The sequence below is a fragment of the Leptinotarsa decemlineata genome, unplaced genomic scaffold (assembly GCF_025532065.1).
Source record: "Leptinotarsa decemlineata unplaced genomic scaffold, Ldec_3_MD MMD2_P_RNA_scaffold_2, whole genome shotgun sequence".
NCBI classification, from domain to species: domain Eukaryota; kingdom Metazoa; phylum Arthropoda; class Insecta; order Coleoptera; family Chrysomelidae; genus Leptinotarsa; species Leptinotarsa decemlineata.
In genome coordinates, this window is record NW_027412529.1 from 559,395 (window position 1) to 578,934 (window position 19,540).

Sequence of the window (19,540 nt, forward strand, 5' to 3'; positions counted from 1 at the left end):
ATAGCAAAAAACCCATAGGAAATGAGATATTTACAAAAAAAGCGCAAAAAACCGATTTTTGTGACCATTGACCTTGAAATTTAATAGTTGCGTACACCCTACCATATGTAGGTTTTGAGACAACTTTTAGGGTGTCAATATACAAGTATTTACAGACTTACAGCTGGGTAACTCGAATTCCAAGATTCTTACCTAATTTAAGCTTAAATGACTGGTGTATAGGTGGAATAATGCTATCGAACTTTAACTAAGTCACTCACTCGAAAAACTCCCTGGCTGGACTGGAAGCCGTGATATTCGGTAGAAGTTCTGTGACAGGTCTGCAGTTAGGGGTATTCCATTCATTTCTACAAGACGTCCACGGCAGCTCAGACTGGAATGACGTGATGAGGTAGTACAAGGCCCAGCCTATGATGGTGTTGTAGTACATGCCCATGTAGATGTCGATGAGGCATATTGCGTATCCCACACCTGAAGCAAAAACAATATCCATAAGTCGATTACTGTGAATAGCCTGTGTTCAAGGAACTGTAAACTTAGGTTATTTGCAGGTTATTTGAAGCAAAAACAATATCCATAAGTCGATTACTGTGAATAGCTTGTTTTCAAGGAACTGTAAACTTAGGTTATTTGCAGGTTATTTGAAGCAAAAACAATATCCATAAGTCGATTACTGTGACTAGCTTGTTTTCAAGGAACTGTAAACTTAGGTTATTTGAAGCAAAAACAATATCCATAAGTCGGTTACTGTGACTAGCTTGTTTTCAAGGAACTGTAAACTTAGGTTATTTGCAGGTTATTTGAAGCAAAAACAATATCCATAAGTCGATTACTGTGACTAGCTTGTTTTCAAGGAACTGTAAACTTTGGTTATTTGCAGGTTATTTGAAGCAAAAACAATATCCATAAGTCGATTACTGTGACTAGCTTGTTTTCAAGGAACTGTAAACTTAGGTTATTTGCAGGACCCAGGACAGAGATATCAACCTGCCTAGGAACCTATGCGGCTGTATTTCAAGCGAAAATTTACGCTATTGAATTGTGTGCGGAGAAATTGGAAGAATCCAACCTCATATACAAGTCAATAAAAGTATTCTTGGACAGACAGGTCTAAATTGGTAGCAAGTTGCCCAAAACGACTCTCTTCGATAGGAAGACTCAACAGATTGTCTCTGGTCTGGATTCCTGGAAGACCACTCACCATATAAACTAATCAGCTTCGTTAGGAAGCTGAGTTTATTTGATCGAGTCTAAATAGGTGTAAGCCACAATAAACTCTTGCGGAATGCGGTGGAGGGCCGAATAGACCCACTCACTTTTTGTGGGTGTCAGTATCTTTTTAACTTGCGGAATTATCTTTTAATACAGGTATGACCAAGAATCCAATTCTGGTCCCCATATACAGAATCCAACTCATCTTTGATTTGCTTAGGCGTATTGCCTTCCAAAAACAAATATTTAATGACAGCTCGATACTCGATTCTGACCATTATTGTGATTCATGTACTTGAAAACATTTCTTAGTTCATTATTGATTTGATCAGCTACAGTTTCTATATTATCTCCTGAAATTGATAACAAAGTGTCGTCTGCAAAAAGGTTCATGAAATCACAACCATGGATGGTATCTATATCATTCAGGTATATTAAAAATAATATAGGTCCCAAAACACTCCCCTGAGGTACCCCGAAAATGACATCGCGAGATGATGACATTGAATCCTTTATTTTGGTTACCTGTTTGCGTTGTGATAAATAATCAGTCAGCCATAACAAAACAGTTTCCCTGATACCGATACTTTGCAATTTATTTAGTAATATGTTGCGATCAATTGTCTCAAAAGCTCTTTTAAGATCTAAAAATACGGCTATGATATAATGTCCCTTATCTATTGATTCTTTCCATTTTGATATTGTGACTTGTAATGCAGACTCTCATGAATGGTGTTTTCTGAAACCTGACTGATATTTTAGTTAAATTTCATTGTTTTCTAGATATTCAATGAGTTGATTATCATCTGCGAGTTCTAATAGTTTTTCAATACAGGGCAAAGTGTTGATTGGTCTTAATTCCCAGGATTTATTAGTGTTAGGGACTTTCTGAATTGGCACAAGGACACTGGTCTTGAGCTCCTTCGGAAATCTGCCAGTGCTCAAAGATGTATCTATAAATTGCAACAATGCATGTCCTATAACACCAAACGTTTTTTTAATAAGTTTGCAATTGAGTATTTCACTGCTGTATTTCATTTCCACTCCGTTGATCAATTTAGACAGATCTGCCAACTCCAACTCTTTGAATTTATTAAAGGAGTTGTTAATATAACAATATTTTCATGTGTTCTCATGAAGTGAATCAGATTGATCAATAGTGTTCTTGTACGCTATCAATAAAATAATTGTTAAATGATTCTGTAATATCTAGATTATTTTTATGAATGACTGACTGACCATTTATTTTGAAATAATTACCACCAGTAAACGTATTACTATTAGTTTTCGGACTTACCAGCAGTTTGAGTGTTTTCCACATAATCCTCGGATTTGACCTATTTTGATCAATTTTATCATAATAGTGTTTTTTTTCTTTGAGTTTCAGTAAATTCACACATTTATTTCGAAGAAATTTATAGTGGTTCCTATTTTCTTCTGGTGCAATTGAGTCAACAACTGTCTCACACTGACTTTCGAAGTCTTCATAAAATATATCTACACCAACACAGCTCAACAAAAAGTTACATGATATCAAACTCAAGTTAATCCTGTCCATATTACAATCATTGAGGTTTCTGTATGTTTTTGTGATATTTTGTGCTACATATATATACAGTGTCACCGATAAAGTCCGCATCAAATGGGAAACTTTTTTATTTATCGTTTTATGTGAAATTTGATTTTGGCAGTAGATTTTGCTTAAGAAATGATGTCAAATGGCGTCTACAAAATAGGTCACGTGATTTCCTTAACCTGTCAAAATTGACATTTAAAAAAAGAAACATCGAAAAATGACATTATTCTTCAAAATATCCAAAAATATTAAAGGATAAAAACATTTTCTTCTGTAATTTTATACCCACACACCAAGTTTCAAACCCATAATAGGTATTTTATATTTTCACTATTTTTCCGCACTCCTGCTTTTTCTACTTATCAAAATTTAAGCACACCTGTACTAAATCATTTATTTTAAGTAAACTCGTCACCCAATTTCTTTTTTTGTAATATAATAATATTTTAAGAGCCTCTTTGATGTTAAAAACAAATTTTGAAAAATAAAAGTTGTCAAACTTGATGCAAAGTTCATCTAGTTTCAACGGGGCTTTCCAAACTATACAGTATTTGAGTTTTTTAATATATATATATATATATATATATATATATATATATATATTATATATATATATATATATATATATATATATATATTCCAAGCACGTTCAACATATTTTTCATTTTTGTGCAATAATATTCATAACTAAGGAAATTCAAGTTGAACAACGAAATTCACTAGCTTTTATTTACTAGTGCTGCTATCTTCATGTTGAATTGGGAAACTTTTCATATCACCCTCGTATTTTCATTCTGAAACGAACCTCGTAAGCTTCTACTATAAAATTATGAAAAAATACCTGTAATTTGTCAAGTAAGTGATACCTCGATTGGCGCCATTAAGTTAGCTCACTCTGTAAGTGGCGAAGTTCAAAAATAGACCACTCAACGTGTATTTAGCCCTTTTTATCAGATCGGCGAATACGCGCTCATTCGTGTATATCACTTCCATATGGACGATCTATTCCGAGCTGAATGGAAAGTTGATGTCACCTTTCGGAACAGTCGTAAAATAAATCGAATACGGCCGATGCGATGGAGTTTCAGCAAAAACTCGTCACTCTGATGAACTCATTATACCTCATATGTACGTAATTCCAGGATAACAAAGTTTGAATAAATCGAAACTTGAGATTTGCTGAATTCGAATGTTCTGTTGCCTGCGGCTAGGCCCGCGTAGAATTTGGTTTGTCACATCAAGTTTCGTAACAGATCCTTATAAACAAATAGTCATAATATTTTTTTACCAACCCAAAACTGCAGGTTTCCAACTTCGTAACTGATGAAATTCAATACGATCTTTAAACCCTTATTTTTCCCCCTTGAAGGTGGAAATTCCTGATTCCCTTTCTCGATACTTACTTACGCTGTACAAAGAACCTACCTGCATATTTCAAGATTCTAGGTTCAGTAGCGTCGGTTAATACAAGAGTGTCAGTCACTTAATAGGTACCCTTCTAGAGATCTATCTGAATATTGAATTTGAAAGGGCAAAAAATACTGCTTTTGATAAATTAGCTTCTTGAAAAAAAACTAATTTGTCAGTAACTTGGATTTATAAAATTTTGCTCATAAAAATAAATATGTATCCTCTGGTTACGTTTTAAAAACTATCCATTTTCTTTATACAACCTATTTGAATCAAAACATTATAATTTGTAGTCATAATTCGTCTGTTGATGTGAATCAGTTTGATATTATCAATATCAACTGAAGCCATTTTCAAGAAGTAGAAAAGTGTGGCTGTACTGAGATACACACTGTAGAAGTTTGATTTTCTGGTCTTGCCAAACCTTCGAGACGGTATGACCCTCATTGACCCATGTTCCATCCAAATAAAAAATAGATTTACCCAGTGTTCTGGATTTCTTTATTTTTGTTAAATAGTTTCTTATACATTCGTTGAGACCGGCGATTTTGAAAAAAAATTTTTTTCAATTAATAATTTTTTTTTGAAATGTCAAGTACTAAAAGGTCTACCTTGGGACAAAATTTGAAATGTTTATTAAAGTTTCAGGGCATACTACGATATTTTTTCTTAGTCGAAAATCGGGATTTTTTATTAGCGATTTTTTTATTGAAAAAATCACTACGCCACTGGATACAGAGTGCCTCTAAACAGGTGTGACCGAAATTTCATGAAAAAATATTCATTATTTACAAAGTTATGACAACTCAAAAATTCGAAAACTCACACAGCTAACAGTCATAAAAAACACCCTATATCAACAGATATAGCCACGAGAATTTTTTTTTCATGATTTCAACAATAAAGTGCCGCCAGAAAATAGCGTAAATATTTTTAATGAAAATAACGGAATTACATTCAAGTTTTCGCGCAAATTAACTAAAACTGAGACCTAATATTTCAATTCAAATCTTAGTTGTCATGGAAATGATATTACAGTTTGACACTTGTGAAAGATTTAAGTGTACTATTGTCAACAATATTCACCTTACAGTTCTTCGAATTATTTTGGCTGCAAGATTGAGCATAAGAGAGAAAATTGAAATTGTACGCCTTTCGGGAGATGACGTTAGAAGTGCTAGAGAGGTTTGTAGAGTATTTAATGAGAGACATCCAGATCGTCTGCGGTACGGTAAATAAAATATTCAATGAAACTGGTGCAGTATCAAAAATGATGTTGAAAAGTAATCCTGTACAAAGACGAAACAGGAATGATCAAATCATTTTAGATTATTTCGGAAATAATCCTAATGCCAGTATAAGGAATGCCACTTTAGATTTGAATATTCCACGAGAAACTATTCGGAGATGTCTCAAGGCGAAGAATATTAAACCTTTCAAACCAACATTTTTACACACACTTCAAGAAGGCGACGAAGCAAGACGCCTGGAATATTGTTTATGGGCCCAAGGGGAATATTTAAACATTAGAAATTTCCTAAAAAAATATTTTATATACCGACGAAGCCACTTTCACTACAAATGGAGTAGTGTCATCACAGAATTGTCGCTATTGGGCAACTGGGTAATAAACTGTAAAAGCCAGTATTCCCAAAAAATCAACGTCTGGTGTGGGATATTGACCGAACGAATTATTGGTCCTTTCTTTTTTGAAGAAAACATTAATGCGCAGAGGTTTCTAGAATTTTCAAACACAGAGTTTTGGGATGCTATTTAGGAGCTGCCAATCAATGAACGATCAAATTTAATTGTCCAGTTAGATGAGTGTTCAGTTCATTATGCCAGAGCTGTGAGGCAATGGCTTAGCGAACATTTTCCAAACCGATGGATAGGCCGTGGTAGTCCGTTTATGGAGTGGCCACCCAGATCTCCAGACCTCACAGTTTTGGACTTTTTTCTCTGGGGACTTCTCACACAAAAGGTTTACAAAAACCGCTCAAGAGATAGAAATGAACTTTGTGCAAGAATTCGACAGGTATGTGCAGATATTAGCCCTCAAGAACTAAGGAACGTAATCAGAAACATTCGTAAGCGCTACGACACATGTATCGAAATACGGGGTGGATAAGTAGAGGCTACTAGAATATGAGTTAGAATTAATTGTTGCACTGAATCGAAACATTTCAATAATTAGTTATTAGTTACCTTTATCAAATTTTTTGCCTCATTATTAGTTGAATTGTGTGAATGTAATTCCTTTATTTTCATTAAAAAATTTACGCTATTTGTTTTTTTTTATCTGGTGGCACTTTATTGTTGAAATCATAAAAAAATTATATATTGTAACTGTTAGCTGTGTGAGTTTTCGAATTTTTGAGTTGTCATAACTTTGTTAATAATGAATATTTTTCCATGAAATTTTGGTCACACCTATTTAGAGGCACTCTGAATCCAGTGGCGTAGTGATTTTTTCAATAAAAAAATCGCTAATAAAAAATCCCGATTTTCGACTAAGAAAAAATATCGTAGTATGCCCTGAAACTTTAATAAACATTTCAAATTTTGTCCCAAGGTAGACCTTTTAGTATTTGACATTAAAAAAAAATTATTAAAATCGATTTACATATTAAAATTTTAGGGGGGTGTTTCCATTAAAAATGGGTCACACTGTATATGGTTATATTTTACGTTTTTAAGGTTATTGGTATAGTTGGTACGACTGATGCAAGCATTCCTTTTTATATTAAGTTTTTTATAAGAAAAATGTTGATTATTGAAGTGAAAAGTGTCAAAGAAGGAGGAATAAGGTGTAAAGGTGACCTAGTGAATAAATGCTCGTGTTTTTAAATAGTTTATCTTGTGAAAAAAAAAGGCTGAAAAGTTGCCCTTTTCTGAACTCTAAGGAACTGTAACTCTGTAAATAAGGGAGAGCGCCGCTTTTTCTTTCGGATTCGTAATCTACGCATTAAAATACGTAAGTACATTCAAAAGTTTTTTCAAAATTGTCGGGTGCCCTCAAAACGAATATTTACCAAATACTTATATAATATTCGAGAATGACATCGAATAAAACTAAAATTTAATTATGTCACGTGGTTTGGTTAACCAAACCGAGGACATTTTGAATTGGTAATAGGAAAATTTTCAAGCCTATTTAAGTTCCTGTAAGAAATACTCCTTTCCATACTTGTGAACAGGGCAATTCAGAACTTAAGGTTTTATTTTCTCATTTGATTAGATTAATCCATACTCAAATTGATTATTATATTACGTTATATCAAGGATATTGAATATTTCATTCTTCGACCTGTTCCAAGAACTCTCAACATACACCTCCCCTTTGATAACATATGGTTGTGAAATAGCTTCAGGTAAATTTCAATTGAATATCGTTTCATATGCCTGTCGCTTTTTCCACTTTACAGCATCTCAAACCCCAGTTCCCCGAAAACCCGTTTATCACGGAACAGAAACTTCCATCACTCTCCCAAACGTCCAAACAACATCCCCGCAATCTCGTGAAAACTGCCCATTCGCAATGGTAATTCTTTCCATAAATATTAAACCGGTGTCCATCACTATCTGCAAACGAGCCCCTACGTTTATTCCCCGGCACCGTCAAAGATAAACTGCTTAATGAATCGAACATGAGCAGAATTACGGGTTTCAATCGCGGCTAAAAGGTTTCTGTTGTTTGCTGCATCTTCAACTACACACTCCGACCTCTACCAATCGACTTGCTGATTCCGAGGTTCTTCATTTGAAATTCCGATTGCGGTGTCGATGAGAAATCTGTATTTTTGAGAGGTCATTATTATTCGATAAGTCGATTGCTAAGTGTCGGGAGTTGTTGGAGAGTTGGCGATGAATATATATTTCGTTAATGGAAATTTGGATGCATTTTCTCTCGTGCGTTCATAGGGACAGATAAGGATAATGTTGAGAATAATTTTATTCGATATGATACCTTCAGCTTGTTTTGAAATAGGATTTTTACAAAAAATATTGGTTTTTTTGGTCAGTTCAAACTGTGTATTATGTATAATCGACAGTTCAAACTATCGATTAGCTATGATAAATCGTTCAAAATATCGACAAGCCATAAACGATCGCTTAGCTATAATCGACAGTTCAAACTGTCAGTTAGCCATAATCTATTGTTCAAACTATCGATTAGCTATGATTGACCATTCAAACTATCGACTAACAGCTATTAAAGGTCGATTAGCTACAAGTGACAGTTCATACTTTTGATTAACTATAATTGACAGTTCACCATATCGATCAGCCATAATTGGCAGTTAAAACTATTGATTAGCTTCAATCGATAGTTCACACTGTCAGTTAGCCATTATCGATAGTTCAATCTGTCGATCAGCTATGATAAACCGCTCAAAATATCGATTAAGTATAAACGATCGATTAGCTACAATCAACAGTTCAAACTATTGATTATCTATAATGACCTTTCTAACAATAGATCAACTATAATGGACAGTTTTAACTTTCAATTAGCTCTAAGTGACAGTTCAAAATGTCAGCCAGCCATAATCGTCAGTTTGAACGGTTATTTGGCGATAATTGTCTGTTCAAACTACCGATCAGCTATAATCGACTGTTCAAATAACAGTTAGCCAAAATCGATCGTTCAAACTATCGATTACCTATGATGGACCGTTCAAACAATCGACTAGCTATAAAAGATCGATTAGCTACAAGGGACCGTTCAAACTTTCGATTACCTTCAATCGACAATTTAAACATTCGAACTATCGATTAGCTTTAATCAAATAGTTCACACTGTCAGTTAGCCATTATCGATAGTTCAAACTGTCGATCAGCTATGATAAACCTCACAAAATATCGGTTAAATATAAACAATCGATTAGCTACAATGACCATTTTAACAATAGATCAACTATAATGTACAGTCTGAACTTTCGATTTGCTCTAATTGATAGTTCAAACTGTCAGCCAGTCATAATTGATATTTCAAACTATCGATTAGCTATGATAAATCGTTCAAATTATCGGCAAGCTATAAACGATCGGTTAGCTATAATCGACAGTTCAGTTAACCATAATCGATTGTTCAAACTATCGATTAGCTATGATTGACCATTCAAACTATCGACTAGCAGCTATTAGAGGTCGATTAGCTACAAGTGACAGTTCAAACTTTCGATTAACTATAATTGATAGTTCACCGTATCGATCAGCCATAATTGGCAGTTAAAACTATTGATTAGCTTCAATCGATAGTTCACACTGTCAGTTAACCATTATCGATAGTTCAGTCTGTCGATCAGCTATGACAAACCGCTCAAAATATCGATTAAGTATAAACGATCGATTAGCTACAATCAACAGTTCAAACTATTGATTATCTATAATGACCTTTCTAACAATAGATCAACTATAATGGACAGTTTTAACTTTCAATTAGCTCTAAGTGACAGTTCAAACTGTCAGCCAGCTATAATCGTCAGTTTGAACGGTTATTTGGCGATAATTGACTGTTTAAACTATCGATCAGCTATAATCGATTGTCAAATTACAGTTAAATATAATCGATAGTTCAAACTATCGATTAGCTATGATGGACCGTTCAAACAATCGACTAGCTATAAAAGATCGATTAGCTACAAAGGACAGTTCAAACTTTCGATTACCTTTAATCGACAATTCAAACATTCAAACTATCGATTAACTATAATAAGCAGTTCAAACTATCGATTAGCCTTAATCGATAGTTCACACTGTCAGTTAGCCATTATCGATAGTTGAAACTGTCGATCAGCTATGATAAACCGCTCAAAATATCGATTAGATATAAACAATCGATTAGCTACAATGACCATTTTAACAATAGATCAACTATAATGTACAGTTTGAACGTTCGATTTCCTCTAATTGATAGTTCAAACTGTCAGCCAGCCATAATTGATATTTCAAACTATCGATTAGCTATGATAAATCGTTCAAATTATCGGCAAGCTATAAACGATCGGTTAGCTATAATCAACAGTTCAGTTAGCAATAATCGATTGTTCAAACTATCGATGAGCTATGATTGACCGGTCACACTATTGACTAGCTATAAAATGTCAATTAGCTACAAGCGACGGTTCAAACTTTCTATTACCTTTAATTGACAGTTCAAACTATCGATTAGCTATAACCGGCAGTTCATATTATCGATTAGCTTTAATGCTGTCAGTTAGCCATTAGGGATAGTTCAAACCGTCGATCAGCTATGATAAACCGCTCAAGATATCGATTATATATAAACGATCGATTAGCTACAATCAACAGTTCAAACTATTGATTAGCTATAATGACCGTTCTAACAATAGATCAGCTATAATGGACAGTTTGAAATTTCGATTAACTCTAATTGACAAGCTATAAACGATTGTTTAGCTATAATCGAGAGTTCAAACTGTCAATTAGCCATAATCGATAGTTCAAACTATGATTAGCTATGATGGACCGTTCAAACTATCGACTAGCTATAAAAAGTCGATTTGCTATAAGGGACAGTTCAAATATTCGATTACCCTCAATTGACAGTTCAAACTATTGATTAGCTTTAATTGATAGTTCACACTGTCAGTTAGCCATTATCGATATATAAACGATCGATTAGCTACAATCAACAGTTCAAACTATTGATTAGCTATAATGACCGTTATAACAATATATCAACTATAATGGACAGTTTGAACTTTCGATTAGATCTAATTGACAGTTCAAACTGTCAGCCAGCCATAATCGTCAGTTTAAACTGTTATTTGGCGATAGTTGACTGTTTAAACTATCGATTAGCTATAATCCACCGTTCAAGCTATCAATCAATTACAATCAACAGTCGTTGATTGTAACATGACACCTGTCGGTTAGTCATAATCGAAAGTTCAAACTAACAATTAGCTTTATTCAATAGTTTCAATTGTCGACCAGCCATAATTATAATAATAATGATAGTTAAGTTTGTTTGTCAAGAGGCAAACTGTTCTTATCCCTAAAATAGAGATTTCTCGATTTCTGAGAAACACAAACCGATAACATGCTCAAGTTCGTGTAATAAGATGTTTACATAATCGTATACGCAAGTATACTCTACGCAGTTGAACGGATATAAGAGCAGAAAGTGTCAAAGAGTCACAGGAGATACCTATGCACACCAGTACTTAATGTAGGTACTCATTTGAGTATTCAGGTTCATCAGTATTTAAAGATATCTCATCAAATTCAGAAGAAAGTCAATAATCTCTACTAATTTGCACATATCGTCATGTTTGTAACCGTTAGTAACAACATTAATGAAAATCTAAAAAAGAATTAATCAATTATATTTTTCGGTTTCAAAACAAACCTTCCAAATGTGATAGTCATGATTGAACCCATTATCAAAAGATGATTTACAAATGTTACATTAAAAAAAACTATTTTTCTGGTCTTTCATTCGTCTAGAGAAAGTTCTTCCCGTTTGACCGATATGGAAATTAAAATAAGAACTACGAGTTCACTTGTTTGTATATTCCTGATCTATTCGATCCTGAAGTCTTTTTTTTTTTCAACTACTTAACTTGTATTTTGTACAGTATTATACTTTATTTGTTGATAGTCATTTTGTTTATTCTGTTTTTTAAAGTTCTATAAAAATTAATTGTGAGGAATTTTGTCTGAAAATTCTGCTGTCCAACAGAAACGATGCTTTTTTAAGGAAAATATTGGCAATTCTTGCACTGAATTTGACGGATGCATAGCTAATTATAAAGTTTTTATTGAAATTTTCACCCATTTGTACATCATATCATTCAACTTTAAATTCGACCTGGTAATATTTCCAAATTATGAAGAAATGGCTAATCTTTCAGTTGAGAGCTAATTTTTCCGAGAAACAGGTGGAAGATGGTTTTTACTCTTTCCGTAATATTTGAACGAGAGAACATAATATTTGGGGAATTTGTGCAAATTCCTTTCTGTTTAACTTGCATCATCAATAACGTAGAGACTGCCGGGGAAACATACCTAAGCGTGTTTTCAGTTGTTTGCGAATATTCTGTTGATTTTCTGGTTCTGGTTTTCTTTGTAACAGTTAGTTATGTACCAAGAATATGGAGTAAATGTTTATGCCTCGAGAAAAAATCGTAACTGGCATAGAATAATAAACCTGCAGTGTCTTTTACGTTTTTTTATAGTACAAGAGGAATAGTTTAAAAATGCAACTTTCGATATTTCCGAGATAAATGGAGTGAAAAATGACATTGAAAAAATTAATGAAAAGTAGGTGAGTTGGTGAAAAACTTAATTTCAAACTGAGCAAACTTTGTCTCTTGTTTTTCACAACACACAGTTATATATTTTACTAGTTCGTAGTTCCATTCTCTAATATGGTTCAAATATCTATAATTCGAAATTTATTGAACTTGCCAGGTTGATTGGGGTGTCACACCAATAGGTGGTTCCACTTATGTCTCGCTTGCGTTTACGAGGTTATTTTTATTAATTACTTTTCTTGGTTATTCACATTTTGTCTTCAATCGTAGACCGCCTGCCCGATACTGACGATGCCCAACAGGCTGAAACAGATGTCTACCGGTGGCTCTTAAATTGAACTCCGAAACTACTAAGTGATTTCTGTTTGTGAGGTTGCTGTCAATTACGATAATATAGAACAGAGGTCGCCAACCTGTCGATCGCGAGCTACCGGTAGCTTGCGGAGGCAATTCTGGTAGCTCTCACAACGATTTTAATTTAAAAAATACGAACTACAAAAATCAGAGAAGCTTCCGAAAATTACACAAAAAAATCTAATTGTCATAATATTAAACATAAACAGCGGCAACGTTGCGGTGAGCGATCTGCCGCTGACGCAATCAAGATAGAATCGGCAAGAACCGACCAGCCGGACCAGCGCGTTAGTGTTCGAGAACGATCTGGATTGCTTTGAACGGGATAAATACGCACGGCGCGGCGACATTGCGCTTAGTTTAAAACTGAACGCGTAACCAACGTCCAGCGGTTGGTTTAGTAGAGAACAACAAAAATAATATTATGGCAAGCAGTTGTAAGAAGGTAAAGACATACCACTTTCATTCGGAACGGGAAGAACAATACTTTTTTACAGAAGTTAAAGATAAAAATGTGTGTTTGTTATGTAATACTTTGGTCTCCGTTGCTAAAAAAGGAAATATTGAGAGACATCATAAAACTGTACATTCTAATTTTGAAAAATCATTCCCACTACATTCTGCCGCCAGAAAGGAGAAACTGAAACAGTTAAAAAAGCAGTTATTTGGACAACAATCAATATTTTTAAGAAGAGTCGACAAAAATAAGGCTGCAACTGAAGCATCGTACCGTGTGTCCTAGATAATTGCACAAAAAAAGAAACCTTATGAAGACGGGGAAATGATGAAACAGGCGTTTTTAGAAGGTGCTGATTCGTTATTTGCCAACTTTAGAAATAAAGACGAGATAGTTTCAGCTATAAAATCTATGCAACTTTCTGCTAATACAGTGATGAGACGTGTAGAAGTACTGAGCAATGATATTTTTTTACAGTTAAGAACTGACTTAGATAACTGTGTTTATTTTTCACTTCAACTGGATGAATCAACAGATGTCGTTGACACTGCCCAGATGGCCGTGTTCGTCAGGATGGTTTTTAGTGATTTTACGATTAAAGAAAATCTTTTGAAGTTCATTCCACTGAAAGGACACACTACTGGACGTGAGTTGTTTTCTCATTTAAAAAATATTATTTCTTCCGAGAAAATTCCAATATCGAAAATGGTAGGCTTGACAACCGATGGCGCTCCAGCTATGGTGGGTTGTGATAAGGGTCTGGTGGCGTTATGTCGTAAAGATGAAACTTTTCCGCAATTTCTCTGTTACCACTGCATTACCCATCAGCAAGCATTATGTGGAAATTTCCTGAAACTAAACAACGTTATGAAATTGGTGGTAAAAATTGTGAACAAGATTAGAGCTCAAGCGTTACAAAGAAGATTATTCAGAACCTTGGCCGATGAAGTTGAATGTCAATACGGGGACCTACTCCTTCACTCTGAAGTCCGATGGTTAAGTAGAGGACGGGTGCTGAAACGTTTTAATGATGTCCTATCTGGCATAGTTCAATTTTTCAAACAACGCGATGAACCGACTCCGGAACTAGAAAATTCAATCTGGCTTAGAGATTTTGGTTTTCTCGTGGACATTACAGAAAAATTAAACGAACTTAATTTGCAGCTTCAGGGGAGAGACAAAGAACTAGCGGAAATGATTTCTGATATAAAAGCATTTATCAAAAAGCTGGAGTTTTGGGAACAAAACCTAATTAACAACGATGCCAAGCATTTTCCTATTCTTTCAGAAAAAATATCTCAAAATCCATTAGAACCCTATGACAACAAATATCATGTAGAAATAATTTCTACCCTGAAGAATAACTTCAAAAATCGTTTTAAAGGATTTCAATGAAATGGCTTTAGTAGCGCAGTTTGTTGTTTCACCCTTTATGGAAATTGATATCCAACAGTTTGCAACTTGTGTTATGCAGAACTTTGACGAAGACATCGCTGCAACAGAAATGGAAGTCATTGAGTTTCAAAATGATTCAGCCTTGAAATCGTTAGTCTCAAGTACTGAATGTATCTGGCCTATTGTAAATAAAGACAAATATTCAGTTTTATGCCGTGTTGCCTTGAAAGTGAAAGCATTATTCAGTTCAACCTATTTGTGTGAATCTTCTTTTTCCAATATGAAGTTTATTAAGAAGAAATATCGCAATCGACTTACAGATGAACATTTGGATAATTGTATTCGAATGGCTGCATCAAATTATACTGCAAACATTAAAAAAAATATCGATGAGTCTGAGTGTCAGCCTTCTCATTGAACGTGCTTTTTTATTTTTCAATGTTTATGTTCATGATAGTGCGTTACTTTTTTGTTGTTATTATTAACTATTTTTAAATCATACGTGACATGCCGTTGTGGCTGGATAAAAGTTTGTGTTTATTTTTCAAACACCTACGTTTGATAGGTAGGAATGTAGCTATGAACAAGTACGTACTAGTAACATTAGTTATTTTGTTATTAGTTTATTATTAGTACCTATGTATTACGTATTACCAGTTAAATAGTAAAATAAATACATATAATGATAAATTAACTGTGGATTATTTCATTTACGTTGCGTTACGTGGCTTCCGTGTGGGTAGCTCGCTGTTTATTCCAAAATTAACAAAGTAGCTCAACACATTGAAGAGGTTGGCGACCACTGATATAGAAGATATATACAAGAGTCGTTTTTTGGGGATTCAGTCTGCTTAGAAGTAAATAATACTCTTTTAGCTGCCCGAGCTTTCGCTAATGTTTCTCAGCTTAATCGAGGGCGGTGCTATGTGATGATATTTTCTTTGGAAGTTTTAATTTTGAAAAGAAGTCTTCAACATGAGAATGACAACTTTTTGACATCATGATATAGTCGTTTACTGAACCCTGGAGCAACAAAAGAACAAGTTAAGAAATAATTCTATCTTCTTCTCTCACATTCACTATAAATTAATCGAACGAACCCATTTAACCGCAGAACTGCTTCAATTCCTGGACGTTTGTGTAAACACCGATGTTTCAATATTAATTACCTCAATGGAGCCTTTCTGAGGGCTCGCGAACAATCGAGCCAATTAAAAAAAAAGTTGCTCAAACAAACGAATCCATTCGAGAGCACTCGAATTCTGTTCACTTAAACGAGATTCATATTGAAACCACCAGTTGATAGAGGCATTGACGTTCGTCAAGGCAATGCTTTTCATGTCGAATAGCTATTCATCATATGAGTGTTAAAAGTAAGGTTTCATTTTGTGAGTGGAAAAGTTTGCGAAACGAGTGTAGCGAGTAAAGCAATTTCGCGAACAAAATAAAACTTACTTTCAACACAAATAACATAAAAAGTTTTTGTTCAACTGTCCTGTTTACATAATAAAATAGATAAATTCAATCTACTATATAAAAATGGATGTTTGTTGGTTGGTTGTTGAGTGATAAACTTAAACTTCTACATCGCTCAACCGATCGTGATGAAACTTGATATGTATAAGTAATTTTTCATAGAGAAGGTTTTTAGGATATCAATTTTTCTGTAACTCGCCACTAGATGGCACTGTAGAACAATTTTTTTGAAAGCACTGTTCTATAACGCTGCGCTTGCCTAAGTTCGTTGATTCTGATTCTGTCAAAACATTGGAACAGCAGCGATACAGCAACATAGTACTAGATTTTCATAGAGAAGGTTTTTAGGTTATCAATTTTTCTGTAACTCGCCACTAGATGGCGCTGTAGAAAAAATTTTTGGAAGCACTGTCCTATAACGCTGCGAACGCCTAAGTTCGTTGATTCTGATTCTGTCAAAACATTGGAACAGCAGCGATACAGCAACATAGTACTAGTATTTCATAGAGAAGGTTTTTAGGCTATCGATTCTTCTGTAACTCGCCACTAGATGGCGCTGTAGAACAATTTTTGAAAGCACTGTTCCATAACGCTGCGCACGCCTAAGTTCGTTGATTCTGATTCTGTCAAAACATTGGAACAGCAGCGATACAGCAACATAGTACTAGTATTTCATAGAGAAGGTTTTTAGGCTATCGATTCTTCTGTAACTCGCCACTAGATGGCGCTGTAGAACAATTTTTGAAAGCACTGTTCCATAACGGTGCGCACGCCTAAGTTCGTTGATTCTGATTCTGTCAAAACATTGAAACAGCAGCGATACAGCAACATAGTATTAGTATATACAGGGCTATTCAAATTCGTTTCTGTACATGGGGATCTCGTAAACGATAAGAGATAAGGGTGTCGATTAAATTATGACAAAGCTGTCATAATTTTAGAGACCTATTCAATGATGTAAATAAATCGAATATAGGTCTTTTGGTTCTGGAGATATACAGGAAAAACCAAAAAATCCCAAAATATTTTTTTGCAGATATCTTCTTTATTCGCAGACATATTGAAAATCTGTCCATATTTTGTTATTGACACTTGATGTGGGCTCTGAGAATATATCCATGAATCTTTTATACAGGGTGTCATCTGACTTGGGCCACCCCCATCTTTGAATTTTCAAATACGGACCTGTATTTTTTGTTGTAGTAAGTCACATTAAAAGTTTTTGCTGGTGTTCAATGTCTTGCATGATGAAGAACAATAGTGAGGACTTGTGTGTTCCTGAGGATATCGAAGAGACTGCAAAAACAGCTCCAATTGAATTGTTACCAAAAAAATCGGCTCAGCAGTACGACATATTCTAATTTTCTTAGCTGGTGTGAATTTTTCTTTTGAGGTGGAAAAATTTTAGATGTATTTTTCTACCTGTGCCTTCAACCCCTAGCGAGGGTGAGTAACAACCCTAAAATTTTAAATGGAAAGTGGAAATCATTTGAAAGGACACAAAATTATCTTTCCAATGCTACCTAATTTGTTGTATTTCACTCAAACATGTAGGTATTATGAAGAAAAACAACTACAACCCAGTACTTTGAAATGTGTAATTGACTTAGTAGAATCCTACTTCAGCAAGTGCTGAAAATGTGACCCATTTGCTTCCATACAATAATACAGATTTTGTTCAAATCTATTCCTAACATTCTGTAGCATATCAGGTGTTATACTTCTGCACTCTGCTGTAATTCGTTGGCGAATATCTTCTATGGACTCGGGCTGCGTAGCAAAACATTTATTTTTCAAGTGTCCCCAAAGGAAAAAGTCTAAAGGCGATAAATCAGGTGACCTGGCAGGCCATTCGATGGGGCTTCTCCTTCCAATCCACCGTCCAGGAAACCGGTCATCTAAAAACTCTCTTACCGGAGCATAGTGAGGAGGTGCTCCATCTTGCTAGAAATGAAGCCGATCACCATTATGATTTTGGTCATTTTCAATTATTTCTGTTATGAGAGGATCAATTGTATCTTCAAGCATGTTCAGGTAGACCTCACCAGTTAAATTCCCAGGAATAAAAAGTGGCCCTACGATATGACTACCTAATATACCACACCAGACATTGATTTTTTGAGGGTACTGGGTATGGACCTCTCGGAATAAGTGTGGGTTACTGTCATCCCAGTAACGGCAATTATGCCTATTCACAGCTCCATTCGAAAAAAATGTACTCTCATCGGAAAAGCACGTGTTGAATGATAGGTGCGGATCATCAATTAGTAGCTGGCTCAGTTGTTCACAAAATTGCAGCCTTCTATCAGGATCATCTTCATTGAGTTCCTGTACTAATTTAATTTTGTACGGATGAAATTTATAGGCTTTTAATATCCGTTTTAGGGACGAACGAGAGACACCTGAGGCTGCAACAAGCTGACGGGTGCTTTGAGTATGATCCAATTCAACATGTACCAAAACAGGGACTTCCACTGCTTCATTTCTGATCGGTTTCCGTGGCTGGTGTTTCACATTACAGACAGATCCGGTATCGACAAACTTTTGTACTAACTTGGCAACGTACGAATCATTCATATTTTTCCCGGGATGACTGTTATTAAAGAAGCGAGCAGTAAGTCTAGCACAACTATTATGTTGATAATAAAGTTTAACAATTTCAACTCGTTCAGGAATGGAATAAAACATTTTTACAGTAAAGTTGAAATAATTTCAAAAGCAACCGAACTGAATCAATGAACGTTTGCCTAAATTCTTTTTGTACACTTATCTGCTGTTGTTATTTGAACCAAAAAACGCACAAGAGAAATCGAGGAATGTAGTAGTGATAAAAATGCCGTTTCTTCCGCATTTCTATTAACACCAAGAATATCGAGTAAATGTTCTTGCTTTTTTTATAACTATTCAAGTAAATACAACAAATTAGGTATCACTGGAAAGAGAATTGTGTGCCCTTTCAAATGATATATCACTCGACCCCACTTTCCATTTAAAATTTTAGGGTTGTTACTCACCCTCGCTAGGGGGTTGAAGGCACAGGTAGAAAAATACATCTGAAATGTGTCCCCCTCAAAAGCAAAATTGACCTGTCTGAGCATTTTTGCGTTAAGTTACAAAAAAAGAAGAAAAGCAAGGTGCATACTCTTCGTTGGACCACTCGATATGAGAACTCCCCACGGTAAAATGTAATCAGTTGTTAAAATAAGTTACCAAATCAGTAGAACCAAATAACCTATGATAAGGTATTTCACAACAAAATTAAAATCTTTTTACTTAGAAAGTGCTATTATAGTTACCAAGAGTTTATGAACGATAATTCGATTCACACAGATCTTACATGACTTTTACCTTTTTAATGGTTAGCAATATTGATTG

At 34.7% G+C, this 19,540-nt stretch overlaps 1 protein-coding gene across 1 annotated transcript in view; it reads right to left on the reverse strand.

Annotated features, from left to right (window-relative positions):
* The window catches only part of LOC111507785 (sodium-dependent serotonin transporter), an 83,467-nt gene that overhangs the window by 31,890 nt on the left and 32,037 nt on the right, over positions 1 to 19,540 (reverse strand). The window contains exon 4 of the mRNA XM_023163140.2: positions 261 to 471. Within this exon, the coding sequence (XP_023018908.2) occupies positions 261 to 471 (211 nt within the window). The remainder of the gene's footprint in view (positions 1 to 260; positions 472 to 19,540) is intronic.